At 54.6% G+C, this 24,904-nt stretch overlaps 1 protein-coding gene across 1 annotated transcript; it reads left to right on the top strand.

Moving 5' to 3' along the window:
* The first annotated feature begins 2,954 nt into the window (after positions 1-2,954).
* On the top strand, positions 2,955-9,940 carry Tmem119 (transmembrane protein 119). Its single transcript, XM_059249421.1, has 2 exons — positions 2,955-3,110; positions 7,878-9,940. Exon 2 carries the CDS (start codon positions 7,892-7,894, stop codon positions 8,714-8,716), a length of 825 nt encoding a protein of 274 aa, XP_059105404.1. The 5' UTR covers positions 2,955-3,110; positions 7,878-7,891; the 3' UTR covers positions 8,717-9,940.
* The last annotated feature ends 14,964 nt before the right edge of the window (positions 9,941-24,904 follow it).

Below are 24,904 nucleotides of genomic sequence, written 5' to 3'. Positions count from 1 at the left end.
TGCCTGGCTCTGCCTCCCGAGTGCTGGGATTAAAGGCGCGCGCCACCACCGCCCGGCCCTTCTCTCCGTCTTTGAGGGTAGCACTATGGTCACTTCCTACAGCAGAAACCTGGGCCTGGACTAGACACACGCGCACACACACACACACACACACACACACGCACATGCACACACACACATACATACACACATACATACATACACACACACACACACACACACACACACACACACACACACACTGCCACCCCCCGTGCAGTAAAAAAAAGGTCCCTTTGTGCTTTACTTACTTATTACAGCTCTCCCACCTCTTTTGTGAGCTCGGGCCTGTTTGCTGATCACTGCCTCCGAGGACCTGACTGTGAGCCGGATGCCACAGTCTGGGGACACATCTGCAGACTGAGAGAAACTTGGAATGTCTCTAGGTGGGAGCCTGAGGGCTGGCAGTCAGCGACTAGTGTCGAAGCCAAACTCATGTTTAGTTGTGGCCCAGGGAAAGTGCTGTGACTTGTAGCGGCTCGGTGCTGGGCTCTTCTGTCTCTGCTCGTGAGTGGCACTTATGAGCATCTACAGGTTATGGGTGGGGGTGCACGGTGAGGTACCTGTGTGTGCGTTTGTATATGCTGTGTGAACGCATGCACGTGCGAATAGGTGTGTAGTGTGTGTGTGTGTGTGAGTGTGTGTGTGTGTGTGTGTGTGTGTGCGTTCTGTGCGTGTGTGTGCTCGTGTGTGTGGTCCCACAGTCCCTTCTCCCAAGGCATGTGGAGGTAGGAGAGGGGCTGTGCTGTGCTGTGCTGTGGGCATGGCCCAGTCAGAGGTGGGCCACTGGCCTGGTGGTGGCACTTGGGGAGATTTGGAAATAGAAACTGGTGTATCAGAAGGCGCCTACCCCCAGCCTTCCATTATCCCAGGGCATGTCACTCCACTAAGAGCCCCATTTTCCTGTTCTGGTATGGAGCTTCACTCTGCCACATCTCCACAAACACCAACAGAATCTTGTTCGGGAACCGTGGTTCCGGGCTCTGCAGGGCCGGTCTCTCCCAGGTGGGCAGGCTGCGGCTGCTCAGCGTCTTTGGGCTCTGTGTCCTCAGGCTCAGCAGAAATGACCGCATTTGCTCTAAGCAGGTTCAAGCATTAACGCTGGGCCCTTGATAGCAGAGCAGAGTGACTGCCCGTACCTGCGCCACCGCGGGGACCAGGGCCCCAGCAGGCATGCAGTCCCTACACGAGGTAGAGGCAGGAGGATCGGAAGTACAAGAATGTACTTGGTTACATGCCGAATTAGAGCCAGCCTGGGGTACAGGAGACTCTTGTCTCAAAAGAAAAGAAAAAGGAAGGACCGTGGTCAAGGCACACTGAGATGAGCTTAAGGACAGCAGGGTGGGGGTGGGGGTGGGGTGGCAGGTCTGGTTCCACACAGGCCCTATGTAAAGTTGCTTGAGGGACTTGAGCATGCGTGGACTCTGGTATCTGAGTCTGGAGCCAGCCCCAGTCAGCACCAAGGTAGACCTTGTATCCCTGAGGCCGAAGACAGGAGACCCCTGATCTGGGGCCCAGGCTGTGTGTAACCCGGCCTTTGGTTTACCCTGTGTCACGAAGGCTTCCATGGTCAAGAGTATTACCTCCGTGGGCTGGGGACCTTAGGTGGGGACAGGATAGCCCTGGGTCACCCCAATGTGACCTTCATCCAGGGAAGGAGAGAGGGCAAAGAACACTGAGCTAACTGCTTGAGGATTCTGTGTGGCTGCCGGACATGGAGGAGGATGAGGCCTGAAGCCAAGTCATGCAGGAAGCTTCCAGAACCCTGATGAGGCTGAGGATCTGGCCCTCCCTGAAAGACCAGAGTCCTGACATAAGTCCTCGGTCCACTGGGAACAGGACTTGCTCCCTGGGAAGTGGCCCTGGGGAGGTCTGGCTGCTTCTGAAACTGATGACTAGCCCAAGACAGGTTAGGCAGGGCCGGGGCCATCCTCAATCCTCCCTGCCTCGAGGGCCTTGTCGGCCCCCCTTTGCTCAGCTTGCTTGGGGTTCCAGGGCACATCAGCCTTCCTGCCTGACCTCCCTGAGGGCCCTCCCCTGATGTGGAACTCCTTCTGGTCTGCAGAAGGGCAATGCACACCCCGTGATGAATCACGGTGCACATAGCTCCAGAAGCCCGTGAGCTCCTGGAGAGGGTGCTGTGGCTGAGTTCCCTCTGGGGCCTGCTCAGCGCTGACCTTGTATGTGGGAATGCATCAGGCGTTTATGGAAATAAACAAGTGTGTGTGTGCATGAGTGAGTGAGTGAATTTAGGGGCCCACAGACCACTGGGTTCCCCAGGGAAGGTACCCATGGTGCTTCAGGGTCAGTTAGCTACGGTCCACAGGACCCAGCTGCACCATATGAATTCCCCCATCCTCTTTCCGCTTCTGTGGAATGGGTCCATAGTTTCTGCTCAAGCTGCCCTGCTGGGGGCTTTGTGAGGTAGAGGGCAGGATGTCAGTACCTCAGGGAGCTCCTTCTCACCCCTTAGAATGGGGAAACAGAGACCTGGGGAGAAAGGGCCAGGACAGTGCCTGAACTCAAGCGCCATCGAGCTTCCCTGAAACACCCCATTCCCACTCAGCACCCCAAGCCTGGAAATCCTGAGTCACAGCTGGAACGGGCCATGGAGAGTTTTCCTTCCCACTTTCGGGGGCCTCAGAGCCTCCTGACCTTGTCCCCTAGGGAGTGGGGGGGGGGATGGGAAGGACTTCAGCTCGAAGTTCTGGGGAAGCGCTCCTGGAAGCCCCCCTGTCTGTCAGTCTGTCTGAGTCTGCCCAGGGGACCTGAGGTCAGAAGGAAGCAAGCTTGGAGTGTGAGGAGGGTGGGACTGCGTGTGGCCCAGCATAGTCCCGCCCTACACTATCCCCACCCCAAGCTCTCTTAATGAAATCAAGCTGGCCCTCCAGTCCAGCGGGGAGGAGGAAGAGGAGGGCCTGGAGGCCGAGGTGGGCAGGCACCAGCCAGAGCAGCTGGCGGCAGGCAGACTGCGGGCCGACTGTCTGTCTGTCGACTGTCTGTCGGACTGTCTAGCAGGCCAGGCTCGTCTACCTGGCGGTGGCAGCCAGGCCTTCCTCCACGGGAAACTGGTAAGTCCCAGCCTGCGGCTCCGAAAGTCAGGCGATTTCTTGGAGAACTTTGCCAGAATCCCTAAATGGGTGTGCAATCTGAGTATGTGCATGTGGTTAAGATGTGCGTGCATGGATGCTGGGGTCACCAGGAGGGTGCATGTATGTGGCTGGGATGTGGGGAGGATGCTGGTGTGAACTTGTATTGTCCTGTGTACTTTTTCTGCAGGCTGTACTTGGGATGTCCAATGCACCGGTTGGTGTGTGGGTGTACAAGAGCTGGGGGGGGGGGGTGGCTGTGGGAGCTTGCTGGAGTGTCTTGGAGTTGTGTGTGGGTCTCTGAGTCTGTGTTGTGGGCTCTGGCTGCTGCTGCTGCTATTGGTGCTGGTGCGTGCGTGCATGTGTGTGCGTGTGCGTGCGTGTGCGTGTGTGCGTGTGTGTGTGTGTGTGTGTGTGTGTGTGTGTGTATAGGCTCTGAGACCTCCTTCCAGGCCTCTTCTCGAGGGGTCCAGGTCCCTGTTCTTGGCAGCCCCGAGGGAATAGGCTGTGGATACAACGCTTCAGCCAGAGCCCCCTCCCCCCAAGTCTAATTGAAGCCAGGTTTCCATGGCCCGCCCCTCCATCACTGGCCACCAGTTTCTGGGTGGGGGTGGAACAGAGACTGGCTAGGCAGCCTCAGGTCCTGGGGTACCCAGTCCTTGGGGAGGGGGATTTGCCTCATCTGCGTATTCATGACCATATCGATTTAAAACAGCAGCTCCTAAGAAAGAGGGTCCTGGAGGGCATCCTGGATGATCCCCTGTGTCCACTTGCTGACATGTGCAGGGCACTGCACACTGTGACCTGTCCCCACTGCGTAGATGTGGAAGCTAAAACTCAGGGAGCTGACATGCCCAACCCCAGACACAGTTAGGAGATGACACGGGACTGTTCTGGGCCACCTCTCCGTCAGGGCTCTGCTGGGCAATGAGTTTCCTCTGGGGGAAAAGCAGAGGTTTATCAGCCTGAGACCCTCAGTCCTTGTTCAGGACGGACCCAGGAGGCCAAGTAGGCCCCGCTCTCCCCAGGAGGCAGGTGAGGGGCGCCTGGCAGGTCTAGTGGTCATTTCAGATCTGTTCGGGTCAGTTCTTCTGTGCCACAGAGAGGAAACTGAGGCCCAGAGAGTTTAGGGGAACCACTCAGGGTCACACGACCATCTGCAAGATTTGGTTAGTTCCACGCAGGGCTGAGTCCCCACACTTAGCTGCCTGCGGTCCTTCTTAGGGAGCCAGGAGAGACTGAGGAAGGTGGTGGGCTCTGAGAGTTAGGGTCTTGCCCGTTAGAGGTAGGAATAGTTTCTTCTGAACCCCTTGACTGATTCCGGGGTGCCAGTGGGAGGCCAGTGCTCTCTTGTCTGGGGAATTGCTGTCTACGTGTGTGTGTGTGTGTGTGTGTGTGTGTGTGTGTGTGTGTGTGCACATGCGTGCGTGCGTGCGTGCGTGCGTGCGCGTGTGCACGCGTGCATGTGTGCATGTGTAATCTGCTCTTCTCCTGGGGGTGTTGGGGGCCAGAGCAAGTGAGGACAGTCATGGGTTTGCTGAGGGGGAAATGCTGGCTTATCCTGGAGCATTCCGTTCCTGAGTTCCAGCTCTCCTGTGGGATCTAGCCTGTGCTGGCACTTCTAGAACGTTCTCTCACACGGTCCCAGCAGCTCTCTGGGTCTCAGCCTGGAGTCACCCCACTGCTGTCCATTTGAAGACGGGGAAAGTAAGGCCCTGAGGAGGCAGCTGGTAGATTTAGACATGACGTGGCCAGGTTGATCAAGCCGGCCCAGTGGCTTTCCAGCTGATGTGTCTGGGGTCAGCATGCCTGGGGACTTCTACAGTGCTCAGCCACGGTGGTCACCGTGGCTCGGCCCTCTGGAGCAATAGTCCCCACGGGCTGCCACTGTATTTTTAGACAGCGTCTTAATATGTAGCCTGGGATGGTTTTGAATTTGCCATCCTGCCTCTTGTCTCCCAAGTGCTGACCCAGTGCTGGGTGTAGCTCAGTGGCAGGGCACTTGCCCAACATGCATAAGGCCCCCGGTTCAGTCCTAGGCACACCCCAGAAGGGGGAGGGTCCGGGAAGGGGGGGCATGAGAGTAAAATGCTTGCCAAGAAAAAAGCGAGGCGTTGAAGCCCAGCACTCAGGTAAAAAGCCAGGCGTAGTGAGGTGTGCCCGAGATCTCAGCCTTGGAAAGGCGGGGACAGGGGTCGGCCTAGCCCACTTCGTGATTCTCCGTTCTCAGGGAGAGACCTCCTGGGCGTAATACCTCAGATTGTCATCTGGCTTCTACAAGCCTGCACACACATGCACATACATGTGCACCCTCACAGCATGTAGGTGCCCACACCCGAGAGAGGATTCTGATCGTCTGTATGTCCTTGGACACGTCACCATCCACTCTGAATCTGAAGGTATCACTGTTGTAGGCCTGGACCAAGGGAGAGGGCTGAGATGAATTATTCTCCACAGAGGTCTAAGCCATCACTGTCCATAAGCCCCGGGGGCTCAGCAACGGAGCACTTGCTTAGCACATGTGAGGCCCTGGCGCAGCAGAAAGGCCAGGGGGGTGGGGTGGGGGGAAACAAGCCCCTTGGTAATTTAATCATTTTACAAAAATTTTTATTACATTTATATATTTATATAATAGTTGGCTGTGCAGACCACGGTATATGAGTGGAGGTCAGAGGACAACCTGTGGGAGATGTTCTCTCCTGCTATCCTGTGGGTCCTGGAGATCAGCTCCGGGCATCAGGCTTGGCAGCAATCTCCCTTACCTGCCGAGCCATCTCGCTGGCCCATCGAGCCTCTTTTTCTGTTCTGCAATGAACGTCGGTCTTTTACTGTTTGAGCCGGTTTGACCAAATTGGCACCGGTTCAGTGGCTCTCTGCTGCAGATCCAACCAAGACAGAAAGCATTTTAAAAATGAAGCTATAAGAATTTAACAATGAAAACGATCAGGCTAACAATCCCCCACAGCATTTGTGGTGTTGTGAGTCACCCAGAGCTGACTGGAAAGACCAGGAGGCTGAGAGATGATGCTCCCTGCTTTGGCTTGATTTTTGGCTCCTTTGGATGGGGGTGGGGGCATCCTGGTGCCAGTTTCTGGTGAGACCCAGGGCTCAGGGCACATCACTGGAAGGCTTCAGTTATTCAGGCCACTGGGATAGTCACTAAATGACCTACCTCCTGAGTCCCCGTCACACCAGAGGCAGGTAATGCCACCCGTCTTGTGAAGCAGGCCCCGAGGCTATGGTGCAGCTCAGGAACTTGCTGTGTGTGTGGCTTGTTGCCTGCTCTGGGCCTCTGCCTCTCCCTCCCCACCTCAGTCCTCTGAGGGAGACCCCCTGAGTCAGGGCCCTGAACCCGGCTCTGTCTTAGACTTCTAATCAGCCTCAGGGACCCGAGCTCCCTGCTGTGCTAGCAAGAGTTGGAACCCCGGATCCCGTTCCCACTGGCTGGGAGAGTTAGTGTAAACTTGGGCAATGAGGAATTTATTAATTAGCCTGGCTGTCTGGGCCAGATGGGGTCTGGGGGGTTCATGCCTGGAGCAGCCTTGGGGGGGAGGGGCGCATCTGGTTCCCATTTAGTGGCGGTTGTGGGGAGGGGCTGCTGCCTTGGGGAGAGGCAGCTAGCTTTGTCTCCCCAGGAACTGTGCCTCCCCCCTGGAACCTCTTGGGCTTTTGGAGGCTCCCAGTGAAGTCCAGGCTTCCAAGGATTGGGGAGATGGGGGCACAGATGCCCTGAGCCCCACCCTGGCTCCCAGGCCTCCTATACAGTTTGCAGACCCTGCAGCTCCAGAGCCTAGAATCTTCTGGAAAAGGAAGTGGGTAGACTGGAAAACCCTATGCTGGAACTTCCAAGGCCCCAGGGTAAAGGTGCCCGGGGACGCTTCCTGTGCAGAGGTGTCCCTCAGCCATCTGGTCTCCTGCCCCACCCCCATCTCCCAGAGTCCTCAGGCCATTGCTTCCTTTATGCCTGCCAGATCTCCCTGGGTAGGCCACTGGATACCCTGAGCCTCAGTTTCCCCCGAGCCTTGGTTTCTGCAGCTGGAAATGGGGACAATCATAGCCTTCCCCCACTGGGTGGCTCTCAGGCTTCCAGGACAAATTTCTAATCGGGCTGGGAGGTGGCATCAGGGGTGACTCTGAAAGACCTGAGTTGCATCTCTAGCATCATGTCAAAAGCCAGCACGGTGGCGCATGCCTGAGATACCAGCAGTGGGGACAGGGACACAGGCAGGTTCCGGAAGCCTGTCCATCCTAACACAGGAGTGCTAAGTCCCGGTAAGAGGCCCGGCCTTGAACATGAAGTGGAGGGTGTCTGAGGAGGAACAGCCTCGAGGTTATCCTCTGCTTTCCAGATGCATCCCTCTTTTCACACAAAGATGCTTCAACTAGTATCCAACACGTGGTAAACCATGAGCGTGTAAGCTAGTTTTGTGAGTTCGGCCACGCTGGCGCAGAAGCATCTGTTGAGCGCTTCGTGTATACTTTGGGTGCAAAACACTGAAGCCACCAAGATGAACAAGATGCAGTTCCTGTCCTCAGGAACATCAGAAGGAAGTGGGACAGGTGGCATTCCCTGTATAACGGCCTGGGAGTGTGTTCATGTTGCTGTACGGTGAGGGGTGCGGCTAAGTGACTTGCTGGAATGTGACCTGGGTTCTCTGCTGTCCCCGGGAGCGAGAGAACCACTCCTGAGTCCCGAGACCCTAGAGACACAGGAGACTCAGCCTGATTTCTCTCACTGTTTCCCCTCAGGTTCTGTGGTCAACATGGTGTCCAGCCTCCTCTTGTCTCTGCTGCTGCTTATGAGGCCTGTGCCTGTGGCAGCCTACTCTGTGTCCCTCCCGGCCACCTTCCTGGAGGATGTGGGGGGCAGTGGAGAAGCCGAGGGCTCCTCCGCCTCTTCCCCGAGTCTGCCACCACCCCGGACTCCAGCCTTCAGCCCCACACCAGGGATGCCCCAGCCCACAGCTCTGGAGGGCCCCTCGCCCCCCACTAACCTCCTGGATGGGATCATGGACTTCTTCCGCCAGTACGTAATGCTCATTGCCGTGGTGGGCTCTCTGACCTTCCTGCTCATGTTCATCGTCTGCGCCGCGCTCATCACCCGCCAGAAGCACAAGGCCACGGCCTACTACCCATCCTCCTTCCCTGAAAAGAAGTATGTGGACCAGAGTGACCGGGCTGGGGGGCCCCGTGCCTTCAGCGAGGTCCCTGACAGGGCATCTGACAGCCGGCCGGAAGAGGCCCTGGATTCCTCCCAGCAGCTCCAGGCTGACATTCTGGCTGCTACCCAGAACCTCCGGTCTCCAGCCAGAGTGGTGCCAGGCAGTGGGGAGGGAACAAAGGCAGCGAAGGGTGGGTCAGAGGATGAGGTGCCGAGCAGTCAGGAGGAGGCCCAGGAAGCCCCAGTATGCGGGGTCGCCGCAGAGAAGCTGGGGGTCCCAGACGAGTCTGAGGCTGAAGGGGCTCCTGCAGCCAGTGAGGGCCAGGGGGGACAAGAAGGGTCTTTCTCTGCAGCCCAGGAGTCCCAGGGACCTGCCAGCCCCCCTGAAAGCTTGTGCGCTTGTAGCCGAGTCTCCCCAACTGTCTAACAGGCCCCACCCAGAACTGCTGGGCCTGACTGCTGGGTCCTCGAGGGTCACCTCCTTGGTCAAGAAGGGCCTTCAGCTCTGACTGCTTCTTGACACCAGCTCCTTGGCCATCCATGGTGGGACCAATCCTGACCCCAAATGGGCAGAGCTGATGACTTCTGGTGCACCCCAGGAAACACCACGCCGAGTTCCAGCACCTTTAATGCCTCTTGCTATATCCTGGGGTCTTCACCCGAAAGCACCACTTCTCTACCAGAGGACGGACAGACGCACCCCAGTTGGAGCTGCCATGAGGCAGTCCCCACAAGCAGCCAGCCAGCCACACAGCAGAAGGGGAAGAGGCCAGAGGCCCCTGGTGAGGCGGCTGCTGCTTCCATCTTGGCTGTGAAGACAAACAGGGTTGCTGGATCTGAAAGACGTCAGACGGATGGACCCGCCATGGTCCTCAGCTGCCTTCGCGCCCCACTGGGAAAGCACGGCGCAGCCGGTGTCCAGTCATGCCGGGGACTGCAGAGGGTCCCCTGCGCATCTCCCGGTCACCAGAATGTTGGTGTCACTCTGCCTCGCTCAGTGGACTTGATTAGTTAGGAAGCCTCTTGAAGGGACCCCCCACTTCCATCACAAGAGTTCCCCTAGACACTCCATGGATACACAAACTCAAAGTCATGGGTGTTGAGGAGCTGCTGTGCTCCTCCCCAAGCTGATGCAACTACTTTAAGGCTTCCTATTGGGGTGGCTTTGCTTCTCTTTCCCCGTGCTGCTTTATGATGAGGGTGGTGACGAATACAATGTCCAGTCTCACAGCACCCACTCTGGAAAAGACTGTTCTCAATTTTCTAAGGCACCCCACTTTCTGGTTTGGTTCCGAGTTGGTATGTGAGATGCAGGGGGTCTAGTTCTCTCAAGTGTCAAGCAGCCCTGAGGTGAGAGTGTGCAACTCATCTTGTTACCGATGCTGGGATGAGAGGAAGGAGCGGAGAAGCAGCCTGGAAGCCACAGGGCATTCGGGACAACTGCTGTTCTGGATTCTGACGCCCAGCCTGGAGCAGGGGCCTGGCACATCCCTTGTTCACACAGTGGTCTGGCAGCCTGAGCCCACACCATCCCTCAGTCCTGGACAGTGTGGAGGCTTTGTTCTGTTGGGGGAATTGGGGGGTTCCCCACACCTCCATTCAGGGACTCCAACTCTTCAGGTATGGAAATATAACATATAATAAATCTTGATCTGGCTCGAGTCTCTCTGGACTGTCTATGGCTGCACAAGTCTACAGTGAGGGGGTGTTCGTGGGCTGTGGGTCGCCATCCCCTAGAGCTGAGGATGGGTGTGGTAAAGAGAATGCTGGGTGCCCATAGCTGTTGGGGTCTACATACCTGAGGAGTCCTGGAGGTGGTGTGTCAAACACATGGACACCCTTTGCTGCCTGGCTCTACAGCTGGTGTGACCATACCGCAGCCACCTCTTTGTGCTGTGGGACAGGGCTGTGGTGAGGTCATGGTGGCCCATTCTCTGTAGGTGGGGTGAGCATTAGCGGGGCCTCAGGGACAGTGTTGCCGACACCTACCCTTGGCAGGTCCTTTGGCCTCCAGAGACCCACCCAGCCTTCAGCCCCCCACTTTTAGCCTCTTCCTTTGCTTTGATGGTGAGTTCCTGTGTTGATGACCTCCTGCCTGAGCCCAGGAACTGCCTTCTGGAATCCAGATGTGTTGGGGTTGGGGAACATGTGCCAGGTTCCCTGGATGGTGGTGGCAGGGAGGCTGTCTCCTACAACCCTGATCCTTCAAGGATCTCACATCCAGTCTGAGGGGCCCGTGCTTCGGCTTCCGGAGCACACAATGGCCTCTGTGTTGTGCAGTTGGAAAGGACCCACCCCTCAGCCCAGCCCAGCTTCCTCCAAGAGCACCAGAAGAGTTGCCTATGTTCACCCAAATACCTCCCATTCTGATGTGCTGGGTGGCTCTGGTCAAGTGCCTCAGTTTCTCTGGGTGTCAGGCTCTCTCCTTGTTGCTGAGTTGTGACTGTGGCTGGAAGTACAGAAGCTCCCTGGGGTCACGCCAAGGCGACACTGGAGAGCAATTCTCCAGGCAGCAGTCTCCCACTAATTCCAGGGGAGCTCTCCAGAGAATATGGGGTACATGGCCTTGACAATGGTGTGTGCCCTCTGATTCTGGAGTCGGGGGGATTATGGAGGTGGCCCGAGAGCCTCTGTGCCTCTGAGCTTTTCCAGTGCTGTTCCTCATGTCATGATGCCCTTCCACCCTCCCATACTGCATGCAATGACAACTTCTCAGCCTTCAGCTCCTGGTCTAGACCCTCTCCTGATGCCGCTCCTTCCACACCTCCGGGGCTCAGTGACGGCAATGGCCCATGGTGAACGGGAGCAACCAGTGACAGGTGACCGGGCCCAGTCTAAGTACTTGACACTTTACTCACTGAAACTCTTGGGACTTGAAATGAGCTGTCATGACTTCCACAGCCGGAAGAAGGAAGCAGGGCTGGCGCGTGCAGTCAGTTGCTCAGGTCCCACAGCCAGGGGTTCAGCTCAGTGGACAGCAGCCCGAGTGTTCTGTGAGGGGTGGTGGTGGACGGACGGAGGGCTGTGTGGATAGAGGAGGGCATGAGGGATTGATGGGGGGAGGGAGGAGCAATGATGGATGGAGAGGTGAGTGGGTGGAGGGACGGAGAGAGGAGAAAATGGTTGCCTCAGGGAGGGGACAGCAGGGCTCCACTCCTGCTGAAAGTCCCCTGATTTCTCCACATCTGCAGGGATCTGCCCAGAGGGGCTGTTTTGTGGACACACCCAGGAAGCCATGGAGGGAGATCATGAGTGGTGGGCTGGGACCACAAGGGACAGAGCTGGGCTTGAAGTTGACGTCAAGGGAGACAACCTCAGTGCCGCCCCGGGGACCAAGGTCTAAACAAGCTGTCCGGCTTATAACCTGTTCATCTGTTTCCAGCCCGGCCTGCTGCCACTGTGTGTGAGCCTGTGTGTGCTTGTGAGTGCATGCATGTATGCATGTGTGTGTATGAGTGTGTGTGCGCATTGTGTATATGTTCATGTGAGTACCTGTGTACATATATGTGAGTGTGCAAGTGTGTGTGTGCTTGTGAGTGCATGTGTGTGTGCATATGTGTATGCATTGTGTGTGTGTGTGTGAGTGGGAGTGTGTGCTTGTGAGTACATGAGTGAGTGTGTGTATGCGTATGTGCTTTTGTGTGTGTGTGTGTGTGTGTGTGTGTGTGGTGCTGGTGATCTGTGGTAAGGGGCTGAAGAGCCACAGAAGGAAGCAGGCACCTCCCTTTCTTCACACAGCTGTGGTCAGCCCCGGGGACAGGGCTGGGTCACATCAGGTGAGAACAGGCGGGCGGACCGCGGCATCCGCACACGCGGCATCCGCACACATCTTTATCCCTCTCACGGTAGAGTCAGAGCTTCTGCCGTAAGGACAGCCCCATTCATGGCCATGTGACCTTGGGTATACCCCACCTCTCTGGGTATCTGTTGCTCTGTGAAGAGAGGTGATTTTATCCTGGGCTCAGGGCTGAGGCGTAGCTCAGTGTAGAGTGCTTACTTAGCTCCACCCCTGCAGACAAGGATGGAGAGAGCAGCACCAGCCCAACTCCCCAGGCTTTCCCTGACTGAGAGGTACAAAGTCCAAGAGAAGAGGGGTGTGGGGCTCCATCCCCACCTCAGGGCTGCCTCGGGACCCTGCCTGGTACTGCACACACAGAGTGGGTGCTGTGCACTCTGCGTGCTCCTGCGTGAGGAGGAGGAAAGGCAACCAGGATCCACAGAGCCGCATCTAACCCTCACCACAGAGACCAGCAGCTCAGAGAGGGCAGCAACTTGCTCGAGGTCACACAGCCCTGCGGAACTGCGTTCGAACCCAGGTCTGTCTGCAGCTTGCTTGGGCAGGAGTCCTCAGGACTGTGAGGACTGACTGCCTTATTTTAGAACATGTCATTTTATTTTATTTTTAAATGTGATTTGCTTTATTTTGGCAGGATTTTGCTGTGTGGCCCTGGCTGGCCTTGAATTCCCGCTTCATCGTTGAGTGCTGGGATTGCAGGAGTGGACCACCACAGTCTAGAACACGTCAGTGGTCCACAGGCCAAACCCAGCTGTTGATGGTGGGGTAGGGGATGCATGTGAGCTAGGTGCTGGCTGCGGGGTGTGTGGGGGCGGCCTCTGGCCTCATCACTCTCTCTGTGTCCGGATCCGTCCGCCCTTTGTGTTTCTGGGTTGCTGGGAGAATACAGGCGGCCTTTGCCCAACCATGGCTATTTAGCCAGCAACCACCATTAGGGACGTGTGTTTGCACAGAGTGGGGCCGTGTGGCAGCGGCGGACATGACAGTGATGGGCAATGTCGGCTGCCGCTTGTCAAAGGCTCTGCGCAGCATCAGAGCTCCACAGTCGTGTTCACGGCTTTGCTGAGGTGTAACTAACCCATGGGGTAGTTAGTGTGCCTGAAGGTACAACCCCGTGGTCTGTGACACACATGTCCTCACAAAACTGTCACCACAGACCAGATCATGAACACACCTGTCACCCACAAACCCTTCCCTTCCCTGCCCTCAACCCTTCCCTTCCTGACAGCGTCTCACGCAGCCCAGGCTAGCCTCACGCTTACTATGTAGCGGAGGATGACCTTGAACCCCTGATCCTCCTGCCTTAGCCTCCCAAGTACCCGGATGACAGGACCCACATCTGGCTTTCTAGGCATTACTCGGGACTCCTAAAATCCCTTCTGCTTCTCCTCTTCATACCTCTTTCTTATTCAACCCCCACACTCCTCCCAAGCCCCACAACTAACTAGATTCCTTTTGTTTTCTGGGGTTTTGCATAAATGGAAGTGTATAGTGTCTGTTTTTCTGGCTGGCTTCTCCTACTCCATATAAATATTTGTGATGCTTTTGTCAGTGTGGTGTGCGGCAGTGTTCGCCTTTTTCCTTGCTGAGTAGTTTTCTACTGCATTGACGTACCAGGATTTGTTCACCCAACCCCATGCTGCTGGGCATTTGTTTCCAGTTTGAAACGATCAAAAATAAAGCTTGTGTTGTTTCCTCACAGCCTTCCTAATGCAATGGGTGGGAAGAATGGGAATTCACAACTGATCGTTAACTTGTAAACGGGATGCAAAAGGGCTTCTCACCAGTGTTATCGGAAAGACGGGCTAGGGCCTGTGAGAGAGCTCAGTGGGCAAGGGAGCTTGCTGCTAATCCTGGAGACCTGGGTTCAATCCTGAGACCCACATGGTGGAAGGAGAGAACTGATTCCCGTATACAGGTTGTCCTCTGACCTCTGCACACGCACACCATGGTGTATACACACAAACACACAGAGAGAGACACAGACAGACACACAGACACAAAAGTGGAGGGGGATAAGTGGGGGAAGGTTCAGCAGGAGCAAAGTAGATGAGAGAAGGTAGTGGGGTGAGAAGGGGTGAGACGAAGTGGTGGGATGAGGAGGGGTGAGAGGAGGTGGTGGGGTAAGGAGGGGTGAGGAGGGGTAAGAGGAGGTGTGTTGTGGAATAACACTTTAATTGTGTAAAGGTGTGTTGCATTGGTTTATGTTGCGTTTGTTTAACTAGGCAAAGATGTGTTAACTATGTGAAGGTGTGTTACATTTGTGTAGCTATGTGAAGGTGTGTTACATTTGTTTAACTATGTGAAGGTGTGTTGCATTTGTTTATGCTGCATTTGTTTAATGATGTAAAGATGTGTTGCTTTGCTGGCCTGAGGCACCTAATTGGTCTAATAAAAAGCTGAACAGCCAATAGCCGGGCAGTAGAGGGATAGGTGGGGTTGGAGGGCGGGGAGAATAAGTAGGAGGAGAAATCTAGGCTGTAGAAGAGAGAATGAGGGAGAAAGAGAGAGAAAGAGAGGGAGATGCCCAGGGTTAGCCAGGCAGCTGCCAGCCAGACACAGAGTAGGACATATAGAATGAAGGGTAAAAAGCCCTGAGGCAAAACATAGATGAAGAGAGACAGGTTAAACTAAGTTATAAGAGCTAGTGGGACAAGCATAAGATAAGGCCGAGCATTCATAGTTGATAATAAGTCTCCATGTCGCTATTTGGGAGCTGATTGGTGGCCCAAAAGAAAACCTGTTATGCAGGGCAGTGGTGGTACACTCACTCGGGAGGCAGAGGCAGGTGGATCTCTGTGAGTTCGAGGCCAGTGTGGTCTACAGAGCGAGATCCAGGACAGCCAGGGCTACACAGAGAAACCCTATCTGCCAGAGGTGGTGGGGTGAGGAGGTTTGAAGAGCACTATGCACAAGTATGAAGCTGTCAAAACCGATAAACCACTAAAAGCTCATGTTAACGTATTTGCATATCCCAAGTGTAAGCATGGCTTTGGTGATGCACCGATGTGCAGGCAGTGTGCTTCCTGGACTCCCCTTACGGCACCACCTTCCAATGCAGAGAGTAATGTGGTGTAATTATGCTACTGCACAGCAAAACCCGTCCCTAGGATCTGGAAGGAAAAGGAAAATGGAGACTCAGAGATCCAGTCCAAGATCACACGGCCACCCAGAGCTTTGAACACGGGGTGACGGTGAAGACGTGGGGTGGACATGACTTCAGGGAGCCTCTAGTTTAGTGGGTATCAGAACTGTGGCTGGTCCTCACTGTTGCCCACAGGATTTGGAGTCACCTAGGAGACACACCTGTGGGCCCCTCGGTGAGGGTGTTTCCAGAGGAGATTCCAGAGGAGTTCAACTGAGCAAAATCCACTCTGAAGACAGCACATCCTGCGGGCCGGGCCTTAGAGTGAGAAAGGCAGCTGAGGACCAGCATTCATCTCTCCGCTTCCTGACAGAGCGGTGTGAGCTACCTCACTGCTGCTACCGTGCCGTCCAGGCTCTGAGGGACCACATCCTCTCACACCGTGAGCCACGGTAAAGCCTTCCTTACGCTGTGTTTGCTGGACGTTCTGTCACAGCGAACTGACCGGAAGAAAGAACCAGGTGGGCTGGAGCGATGGCTCAGTGGTTAAGAGTGCTGACAGGGCTGGGTTCGACTCCCAGCACCCATCTGGGGGCTCACATCCATCTGCAACTCCAGTTCCAGGAAACTCAATGTTCTCTTCTGGCCTACGAGGCTCCGATGCACATAATCTCAGCAAAAAATCCAAATCTTTCCTTCCTTCCTTCCTTCCTTCCTTCCTTCCTTCCTTCCTTCCTTCCTTCCTTCCTTCCTCTCTCTCTCTCTCTCTCTCTCTCTCTCTCTCTCTCTCTCTCTCTCTCTCATTCAGGCAGGGTTGTATTATGTAGCATTGGCTGCCCTAGAATTCAATAGGTAGACCAGGCTAGACTCGGACTCACAGAAATCCACAAGCCTTTGCCTTCCAAATGCTGGGATTAAAGGTGTGTGCCATCATATCTAACTAATAAATTCATTAACAATGAAGGCTCACCTGGGGTCCTTCTGTGGCTGTTTGCGGGGTAGATCAGGTTGGAGACCTTGATCTAAAGCAGTCCTTTTCTCTCTCTCTCTTTTTTTTTTTTTTTTTTTTTTTGTGTGTGTGTGTGTGTGTGTAGTTTGCATGCATGTGTGGACATGGTGTGGGTGACTGGTATGGGTGGAGGTTAGAAGAGAGCATCGGATCCTTGAGAACCGGAGTCGTAGACGGTTACGAGCTGCCATGTGGGAGCCGGGAATTGAACCAAGATCCTCTGGAAGGGCAGCCAGTGCTCTCAGCCTGCCGAGCAGTCTCTCCAGCCCCTGCTCTTTCCACATGAGGCCCAGCTGGGTGCTGGGCAGACCTTGCGCCAGCTCTTCTGCTCTGGAGAAAGGATGAGCCTCCGACAGAGTGGAACAGGGATTTGCCTCTCGTTCAGGAGGTTTAATTTCAGGATTTCTCTGGCTGCTCAGAAATAGCAAGGGGTAGGGGGACTTGGCGCCGGCTCTGGGCCCTGGAGACCCTTTACAGCTGTTCCCCCTGGGTGGGTGGGGGCTGGGGGGGCAGTTTATGGCAGCAGCTGCAGAGTGAAAAATAGCCAAGCTTGTAAACCGCCTTTCCAGGAACACTGGTGCCAGAGATGTCTGTGACGTCTGTCCTTCCCTGAAAGGACCCCGGGGCTTCTCCCTCGGGCTTGAGGAGCTGTGTTCAATCAAGGGAACTGGAGGGGGACACAGGGCTGATCTAGGGGGACACGGGATGTTCTGCTGCCAGGCCTCTGGCACCCCCAGCGTGATGTGGGGCTCATGGGCATGAGGGACAGGGTACGTGGCACAGTGACAGGAAGGCAGGGCTGGGATCTCAGTTCTATCTCCTAGTTGTGTGTCTTTAAAGTCACTTAAGCCCTCTGGAATAGGAGCCGAACTGAGTTCTTTCTGGGACCAGGCCCCCTGTGGATGCTGGACTGTGAAGGGAGGAGTGGGAGGGGGAGGAGATGGGAGAGGGAGGAGGCCTGTCTTCTTTTTTTTTTTTTTTGGTTTTTTGAGACAGGGTTTCTCTGTGTAGCTTTGTGCCTTTCCTGGGACTCACTTGGTAGCCTAGGCTGGCCTTGAACTCACAGAGATCCGCCTGCCTCTGCCTCCCGAGTGCTGGGATTAAAGGCGTGCGCCACCACCGCCCGGCGGAGGCCTGTCTTCTTGGAGGTGAGTTTCTAGGCTCTGCAGCCTGAGCTCAGAAACTCCTTGAGTCAATTAGACTCCCACAGCAGCACTTTCTTGAGCAGCCAAAGGGTCCTGAGGACTGGGAAATCAGAGCTGAGACTGTCACCAGGGAAGCCCCAACACCCTGTGCATGAGGGATGAGAGACTGGATCTCTGAGCTCCCCCCCCCCCCCACATCCTTGGGAGCGTGCGTGTAGGGTGTCCAGTAAGGTCAAGCGTCACATCTCAACTGTTTCTCGTCTCCCCTTGGGGACGAGGTGACCGTGGCCAGGGCTTGAATGTCGTCTGGGTCAGCAGCTGGAGACGTGGCTGGGGGAGGCCTTCCCTCACTGGGCCAGGTGCCAGGCTGTTTATAGGGGAATTGGAGGACCCTGGGGTTAATGGTCAGGGCACCCGGGTTGTGTTTCTATCCTCTATAGAAGTCTTAGTGGGGACAGCTTCCAGGCACAGCTCAGGGAGGGTGTGAGGTGTCTGTCATAGGCCCCCAGAGACACGGATTAAATCCTAGCATTTAATCCACACCCCAACTTTGAGCAGCTCTTGCCCACAACATGGAGCCTCTGGACCCCAAGCCTGAGAGTCCACAGGCTCTGCCTGGCTGGGAGGCTCAGGGAGGAAACTTCAGGAATATTTTTTGTGTGTTTACTGCTCTCACTAGTGGAGGCTCTGAAGAGGGCACTGCAGGACCCTGAGTCCACATGACTTCTCTCAACCCTGCTAGGCAGAGCTGGATATATAGTAGGTGCTTAATAAGTGCTGAGAAAGGAGTATGACACTCCTTTCTAAGCCAGGCCCATAAGTGAGGAGTCGGGAGCGGGTGGGGGCACTAGGTGTTGGCTGTTCCTCCATATCTGCTCCTGGCCAAGTTGTGTTGTGAAGGGCTCCAGGCCCCCAAAGCCACAGCTCTGTCTTCCCTCAGAGTTTAAATCCCACTTTAGAATTTCCACTCCTTCTCGGGCACCACTGTGCGCTGGGAATGGCCATCAACACTTGCTTTTGTTTGTTTTGAGACAGGGTGCAGCTCAGGGTGGCCTCAAACTCCTAGATCTTCCTGCCTCAGCCTCCCAAGTGCTGGGATAATGTACGTGAGCCCTGAAACAAAGCACTTTCTCATGCACTGGGCTCTCACAGTGCTGAGAGAGGCATGAGGTCATTCATCTTGTGCTGAGGAAAGACCTGGAAGTTCAGAGCGGTGAAGTGACTTACCCACCCATCCACATAGTCACATAGCCAGAAAAGTGTCTGAGCCAAGCTTTGAACTCCTGGATGGTTGAACTTTATAGTCAGTTCCCTGCACTTACTACAGTGCTGTGAGTGAGTGAGTGGATGGATAGATGGATGGATGGATGGATGGATGGATGGATGGATGGATGGATGGATGGGTGGGTGGGTGGGTGGGTGGGTGGGAGGGTGGGTGGGTGGATGAATGGATGGGTGGATGGGTAGATGGGTGAGTGGATGGATGGATCGATGGATGGATGGGTGGGTAGATGGGTGGATGAATGGATGGGTGGATGAATGGATGGGTGGATGAATGGATGGGTGGATGAATGGATGAATGGATGGGAGGGTGGATGGATAGATGGATGATGGATGGGTAGATGGATGGATGGGTGGTGAATGGGAGAGTGCTTTGGGGGAAGGAACCCAAGGCTCAGATTTCCTCAGGACCCCGGGCAGTCTGTGGCAACCTCTCTACTGCTGGTGTTGCATCCCTGGTGGCTTGCTGGGGAGTCTGCAATGGCTCTGACTGTAGCCTGCCTCTTGCCAGGCCTTTCCTGTCTGCTCGTAGAGTGCAGCTGCCTGCAGGCCGCTAACCTCTGGGGGCACCCATGCGGCAGAGCCCTGGTGGCTTAGCACCTTGCATGGGCACCCATGACCTGCTGATCTTCCTCTCGTGGAAGGGAACTTGCCGAGCTGCCGACACTGTGACTCTTGGCATATCTTGCCTTGCCTCATTCTTCACACAGTCTGGCTTTGAGCAGACTGGTGAGGGATCGTCACCCCTCCTGGGAGGTCCCGTGATGACATCCGGTGAGCAGTGAGTGAGGATCACCAAGTCTTTTCTAGAACTTGCCTACGGAAATATCCATGAGCTCACACCAGGGTGGACACCCAAGGACCGCTGTGCTAACGTTGTTTAGAATAAGTGAGAGGGGAGATAAGAGGCGAGATGGATCAGCGGTTAAGAGCGCGGACTGCTCTTCCAGAGGTTCTGAGTTCAATTCCCAGCACCTGCATGGCAGCTCACAACTGTCTGTAACTCCAGTGCCAGGGGGATCTGACACCTTCACGCCAATGCACATAAAATAAATTTAAATAAATTATTTTTTTAAAAAGAATAAGAACAGGGATATGGGAGCAGGGGAGAAGGGGTAGCCCCAGCCTGGGCCAGCTCAAGGACGGGACTTTTTTTTTTTTTTTTTTTTTTTTTTTTGAGACAGGATTTCTCTGTGTAGTTTTGTTGCCTGTCCTGGAACTCACTCACTCTGTAGACCAGGCTGGCCTCGAACTCACAGAGATCCGTCTGCTTCTGCCTCCCAAGTGCTGGGATTAAAGGCGTGTGCCACACACACACCTTGCCTTGCTTTCAATCTGCTCTCCTGCAGCCTGGGCTGCTTCAAACTCTCGGTGTAGCCCCAAGGGTGACACCTCACTTCTGATCCTCCTTCCTCCGACCTGTGAGTGCTGGGGTTACAGGCATGTGCCACACACACCTGGTTTTATGCAACACCGGGGATGGAACCCAGGACTTCATGCTTGCCAGGCAAGAACCCTAGCAACTGAGCTGCAGCCCCAACAGTATAAACTGATTCTTTTGTTTTGTTTTGTTTCTTGTTTGTTTTTCGAGACAGGGTTTCTCTGTGTAACAGTCCTGGTTATTTTGGAACTCGCTCTGTAGACCAGGCTGCCTCGAACTCACAGAGATCCACCTGCCTCTGCCTCCCGAGTGCTGGGATTAAAAGCATGCGCCACCACCACTGCCTGGCTAGAAACTGATTCTTGAATAAAGATATTCAGAGAGAACTGGGACAGAAACACAGTCTTTATTTCACTCAAATGATTGCGTGTAAGAAACTGCTATGAGGTTGGTTTGGTTGAGTTTATGACAAGAAAATCAGAGGGTTTTTTTTTTTTTTTTTTCCCGAGGCAGCACCTCAGCCATGGAGCAGGGCACCCCCTGGGGTGCAGAGAGGATGCTGTGGCACTGGGACCAGAGTGGTACCCGTCTGGGGGTGGATTCAGACTTCTCTGCCCTAGGCTTTCGGTGACCATGGTGGGCATGCTTCTTGGGGAGTGTGTGTGGGGGTCTGCGATAGCCAAGCTATAGGCCCTTGTGGTGACTATGATGATGGAGAACTTGGAAGTGATGGTGGTGGAGGAGGAGGTGATGGTGACCAGGATGGGGAGGAGGAGGTGATGGTGACCAGGATGGGGAGGAGGAGGTGATGGTGACCAGGGGAGGGGAAGAGGAGGTGATGGTGACCAGGATGGGGAGGAGGAGGTGATGATGTGGCTGTGATGGCTCAGGAGATGAGAGCAGAGGAGGCTGTGGTGGCGGAGGAGGGGTCCCGGTGACGATGTGGTAGACAGACTGATGATGGTGGAGGCGGTGATGCTGGGATCCCACTGTTAGTGCAGCCGGCTGGTGACAGGCAGAGGTGAGGCCGTGACGACCTTCACAGTGGTGACGGCTGAGTGTACTCTCTGAGTCTGCTGCTCATGAGAACGCTTTAATGTTTTGTTAGTGACAAGATGTAGGCTGCCATTCCTAGCAAGTGGCCTTTGCAGAGGTAAGGAAACCCCTTTCCAGCCTTAGATTGCTAAGATTTCATGTCATCGATGGCCACTGTCTTGGTTAGGGTCTCTATTCCTGGGACGAAACACCGTGGTCACAAGCCACTTGGGGAGAAAAGGGTTTATTTCACTCAGTTCATCCTCAGAAGCAGTGAGGACAGGGACTCAGACATGGCAGGAATCCCGAGGCAGGAGCTGATGCAGAGGCCACGGAGGAGTGCTGCTTACTGGCTTATTCCCCATGGCTTGCTCAGCCTGCTTTCTTATAGAACCCAGGACCACCAGCCCAGGGATGGCTCCACCCACCATGGGCAGGGCCCTCCTCACATCAATCACTAATTAGGAAAATGCCTTACAGCCGGATCTTGGGTGGTGGTGGTGGTGGTGGTGGTGGGGGACATTTTCTCAATGGAGGTTCCCTCCTTACCAGTGACTCTAGCTTGTGTCAAGTTGACATAAAATGAGCCAGGACAGCCACTGAAGTTTATATAGCAAATGCTTTCCAGCCTCCACTGGAATACAGCTTCCCCTCACCAGGGGAGGCTGGGTGGATATGTCCCAGGGCAAGCGGAGTGGGCTGGCTTTCTGAGCACCTACCCCCCTCCTGCTGTCTTGCCTGGTGTCTCCGCGAAGTGCTGACCCTGCAGAGCTGGGAGATGGGCAGGCAGTCAGAGCCATCCCAGGGACAGCATCCTCTGGACTCCTGCTGGCTCAGCGCTTTCTCCTGCACACTTCTGCCGCTGTTTCCGGCTGGTGGGATCCCAGGGGGACCCGACTTCCCCCGAGTAGTTCCAGACAGAGCTCGAGACATCCTGAGGCTGGGTAAAAATGCCAGTGGCAGACAGGCAGGAGGGGATCTTGATGCCCTGCATTCTGTTTACCCAACCCCCTGCGGCTGGAGTGGGGGAGAAATGATTCTGAGGTTGGGGTGAGGGGAGGAAGGGCGGATGAATCATGCTCTGGCCTGCACTGGTTATTGGCTAAAAATGAGGACTTTTCCAAGTCTGTGGAATCTTTTTGTTTGAGCTGGAAGGGAATATGGTTCATGGGATCCAGTTACCTCATCGTCTGCAAGGAAGCAGAGAAAGTTGCCCAGGAGTTAGGGACAAGCTCTGCCTCCTGGCCTTTCCAGGGCCCTCGCTGTGGGCGGGGTCTGGAGGAATGTGAATGGAGGGTGATGCCTCAGAGGTGAGCTCTCTAAGCAAGAGACATGTAGAGTAACTATGATGGTGTAGTGACCAGGCCTATGTCACCTTAGCTGTGGCTACTGGAAGCCAGTCTGGAAGGCGGCATTTAGGTGAGACTCGTTTGAAGGCACAGAAGCTTGGGGGAACTCTAGGCAAGATGGTTCTGGAACTGGGGATGACAGGTGCAAAGGTCCTGAGGTAGAATGAACTGGGTGAGACAGGCCCAGTGCAGGGAGTAAGCTGTGAGAGAGCGGGAGTGAGGAACTGCTCCACGAAAGGCTGACGTGCGTGTATCTTTCCTAATTCCTTCCTCGCAGTGTGGTTAGGAACCACGCTACAGCAGAATGAGCATTTAATATGCACCTGTAGTATACTTTGTGCTGGGCACTTTCCACGTGACCTCGCAGTACCGCAAACGACCCCTCTAGCGTTATCCAAATCAGCGGAGCAAATGTAGTCCCTTGGTGGCTCACACACAGTACAGGGACAGCTCTGTCCCTGGGGACCCTTAGCTTAGTTAACTAGATCCAAAATAAAATAAAATAAAATAAAATAAAATAAAATAAAATAAAATAAGATAGCCACCCTGGCGCACTGTCCTCCACTCGGCTCCCCTGAAGACCGGGAGCTTGGAAGGAGACTCAGAGCCTGGGGCTGCCCAAGCTAGACATACAAGGAAGCTGGGCCGGGCTGTCTGGAGCCCTTGGGGTTGGAGTGGACGAGAACTCCCCTGATGGGGAGCACTCTCTGGGGACCCTTCTGTTGTGGGAAAGAGAGCAGGATCCCAGAGCTGAAGCACCACTGGGCAGGGTGAGCAGCTACACCAAGCCCTCTGCCCCAAGATGCAAGCTTGGAGGATGCCTGGGATTCCAGCGGCTGAGTCATCCGCGTCTTATCATCTTCGCCTCTGAGTGTAAACTGGAGCGCTCTCTGGGAAACAGAGTCCCGGGGCCAGAGTGGGAAGCGGCAGAGGCCCTGATGGACGACAACACGGAGGAGCATCGGGTCTCAAGGCCCCATCATGGGGACTGAGGCTTGTCTCTCCTCTCTTCCCCATTCTGAATTCGTACCCCACTTTGACGGGTACGGGCGGAGCCCAGGAATAGTCTCAAGTGAACACCTTGCTTGTGGCATCCATTGGAGAGTCAGCTTCCTGGGGTTTGTAATGATGGTGATGGTAGTGGTGGTGAGACCGTGTTGATAGTGGTGGTGATGATGATGGTGAAGGTGATGATGGTGAAAGTGATAATTATGGCGAGATGGTGATGGTGATGATAGTGATGATAATGATGATGATAATGGCAATGATGGTGATGGTGATTGTCAGGGTTAGTTTTTATTTTTATTTTTTTATTTTTTATTTTTTGCCAACTTGACATGAGCTAGAGTTATTATCATCTGAAAAGGAACCACAATTGAGAAAATGTTTCCATAAGATTGGCCTGTTGCTGGGCAGTGGTGGAGCACGCCTTTGATCCCAGCACTCACGAGGCAGAGGCAGGAGGATCTCGGTGAGTTCAAGGCCAGCCTGGCCTACAGAGTGAGGTCCAGTACAGCCAGGGTTGCTTCACAGAGAAACCCTGTCTCGAAAAACAAAACAAAAAACCAAAACAACCTTAATAATGGGCCTGTAGGGTATGTGGCCCACACTTTAATCCAGCACTCAGGATCCAGAGGCAGAGGGGTCTCTGTGAATTTAAGGCCAGCCTGTTCTAGATAGCAAGTTCAAGGATAGCCAGGGCTACATGTGCTACCCTGTCTCAAAAAAATCAAACCAAACCAAACCAAATGGTGATTGATGAGGCCCAGCCCACTGTGGGTGATGCCATCCCAGGCTGGTGCTCCTGGGTTCTATAAGAAAGCAGGCTGACAGCCAGGTTGGTGGTGCATGCCTTTAATCCCAACACTCAGAAAGCAGAGGCAGATTTCTGTGAGTTCAAAGCCGGCCTGGTCTACACAGTTGTTGTGGGATACTTGTACCCTGTGTGAAAATGTATTGCTGTGATAAAAAGCTGAACAGCCAATAGCTAGGCAGGTGGGACTTTCAGGCAGAGAGAGAACTCTGGGGAGAAGAAAAGGGGAGTCGCCAGCCAGACGCCGCCGAGGAAGCAGGATGGACAACACAGAACCACGTGAAAGAAGGTAGATTAAAAATACGGGTTAATTTAAGTTATAAGAACTAGTTAGGACCAAGCCTAAGCTAAGGCTGAGCCTTCACAATTAATAATAAGTCTCCGTGTTGTTATGTTCAGGCTGGCGGTCCCAACGGAGAAGTACGACTACACACAGTGAATTCCAGGAGAAGGGAAGACAGCAGCCTGAGCAAGTCACAGTGAGCAGCGCTCCTCCATGGCTCTGCTTCAGCTCCTGCCTCCAGGTTCCTGCCCTGACTCCACTCAGTGATGGAGTGTGACCCGGAAGTATAAGCTGAAATAATCTCTTTCCTTCCCAAGTTGCTTTTGGTCATGGTGTTTATCACAGCAGTAGAAACCCTGATTAAGACAACGGTGATGGTGTGATGATGGTGTGATGATGGTGTGATGGTGTGGTGATGGTGTGATGATGGTGTGATGG

The sequence above is a fragment of the Peromyscus eremicus genome, chromosome 23 (assembly GCF_949786415.1).
Source record: "Peromyscus eremicus chromosome 23, PerEre_H2_v1, whole genome shotgun sequence".
Lineage (NCBI taxonomy): Eukaryota > Metazoa > Chordata > Mammalia > Rodentia > Cricetidae > Peromyscus > Peromyscus eremicus.
The sequence above is the reverse complement of the archived record's forward strand: the minus strand, read 5'-3'. Positions and strand labels throughout refer to the sequence as shown.

Excerpts from the sequence above, each read along its gene's own strand:
- Tmem119 (XM_059249421.1), top strand. The coding sequence starts at position 7,892 with ATGGTGTCCAGCCTCCTCTTGTCTCTGCTGCTGCTTATGAGGCCTGTG.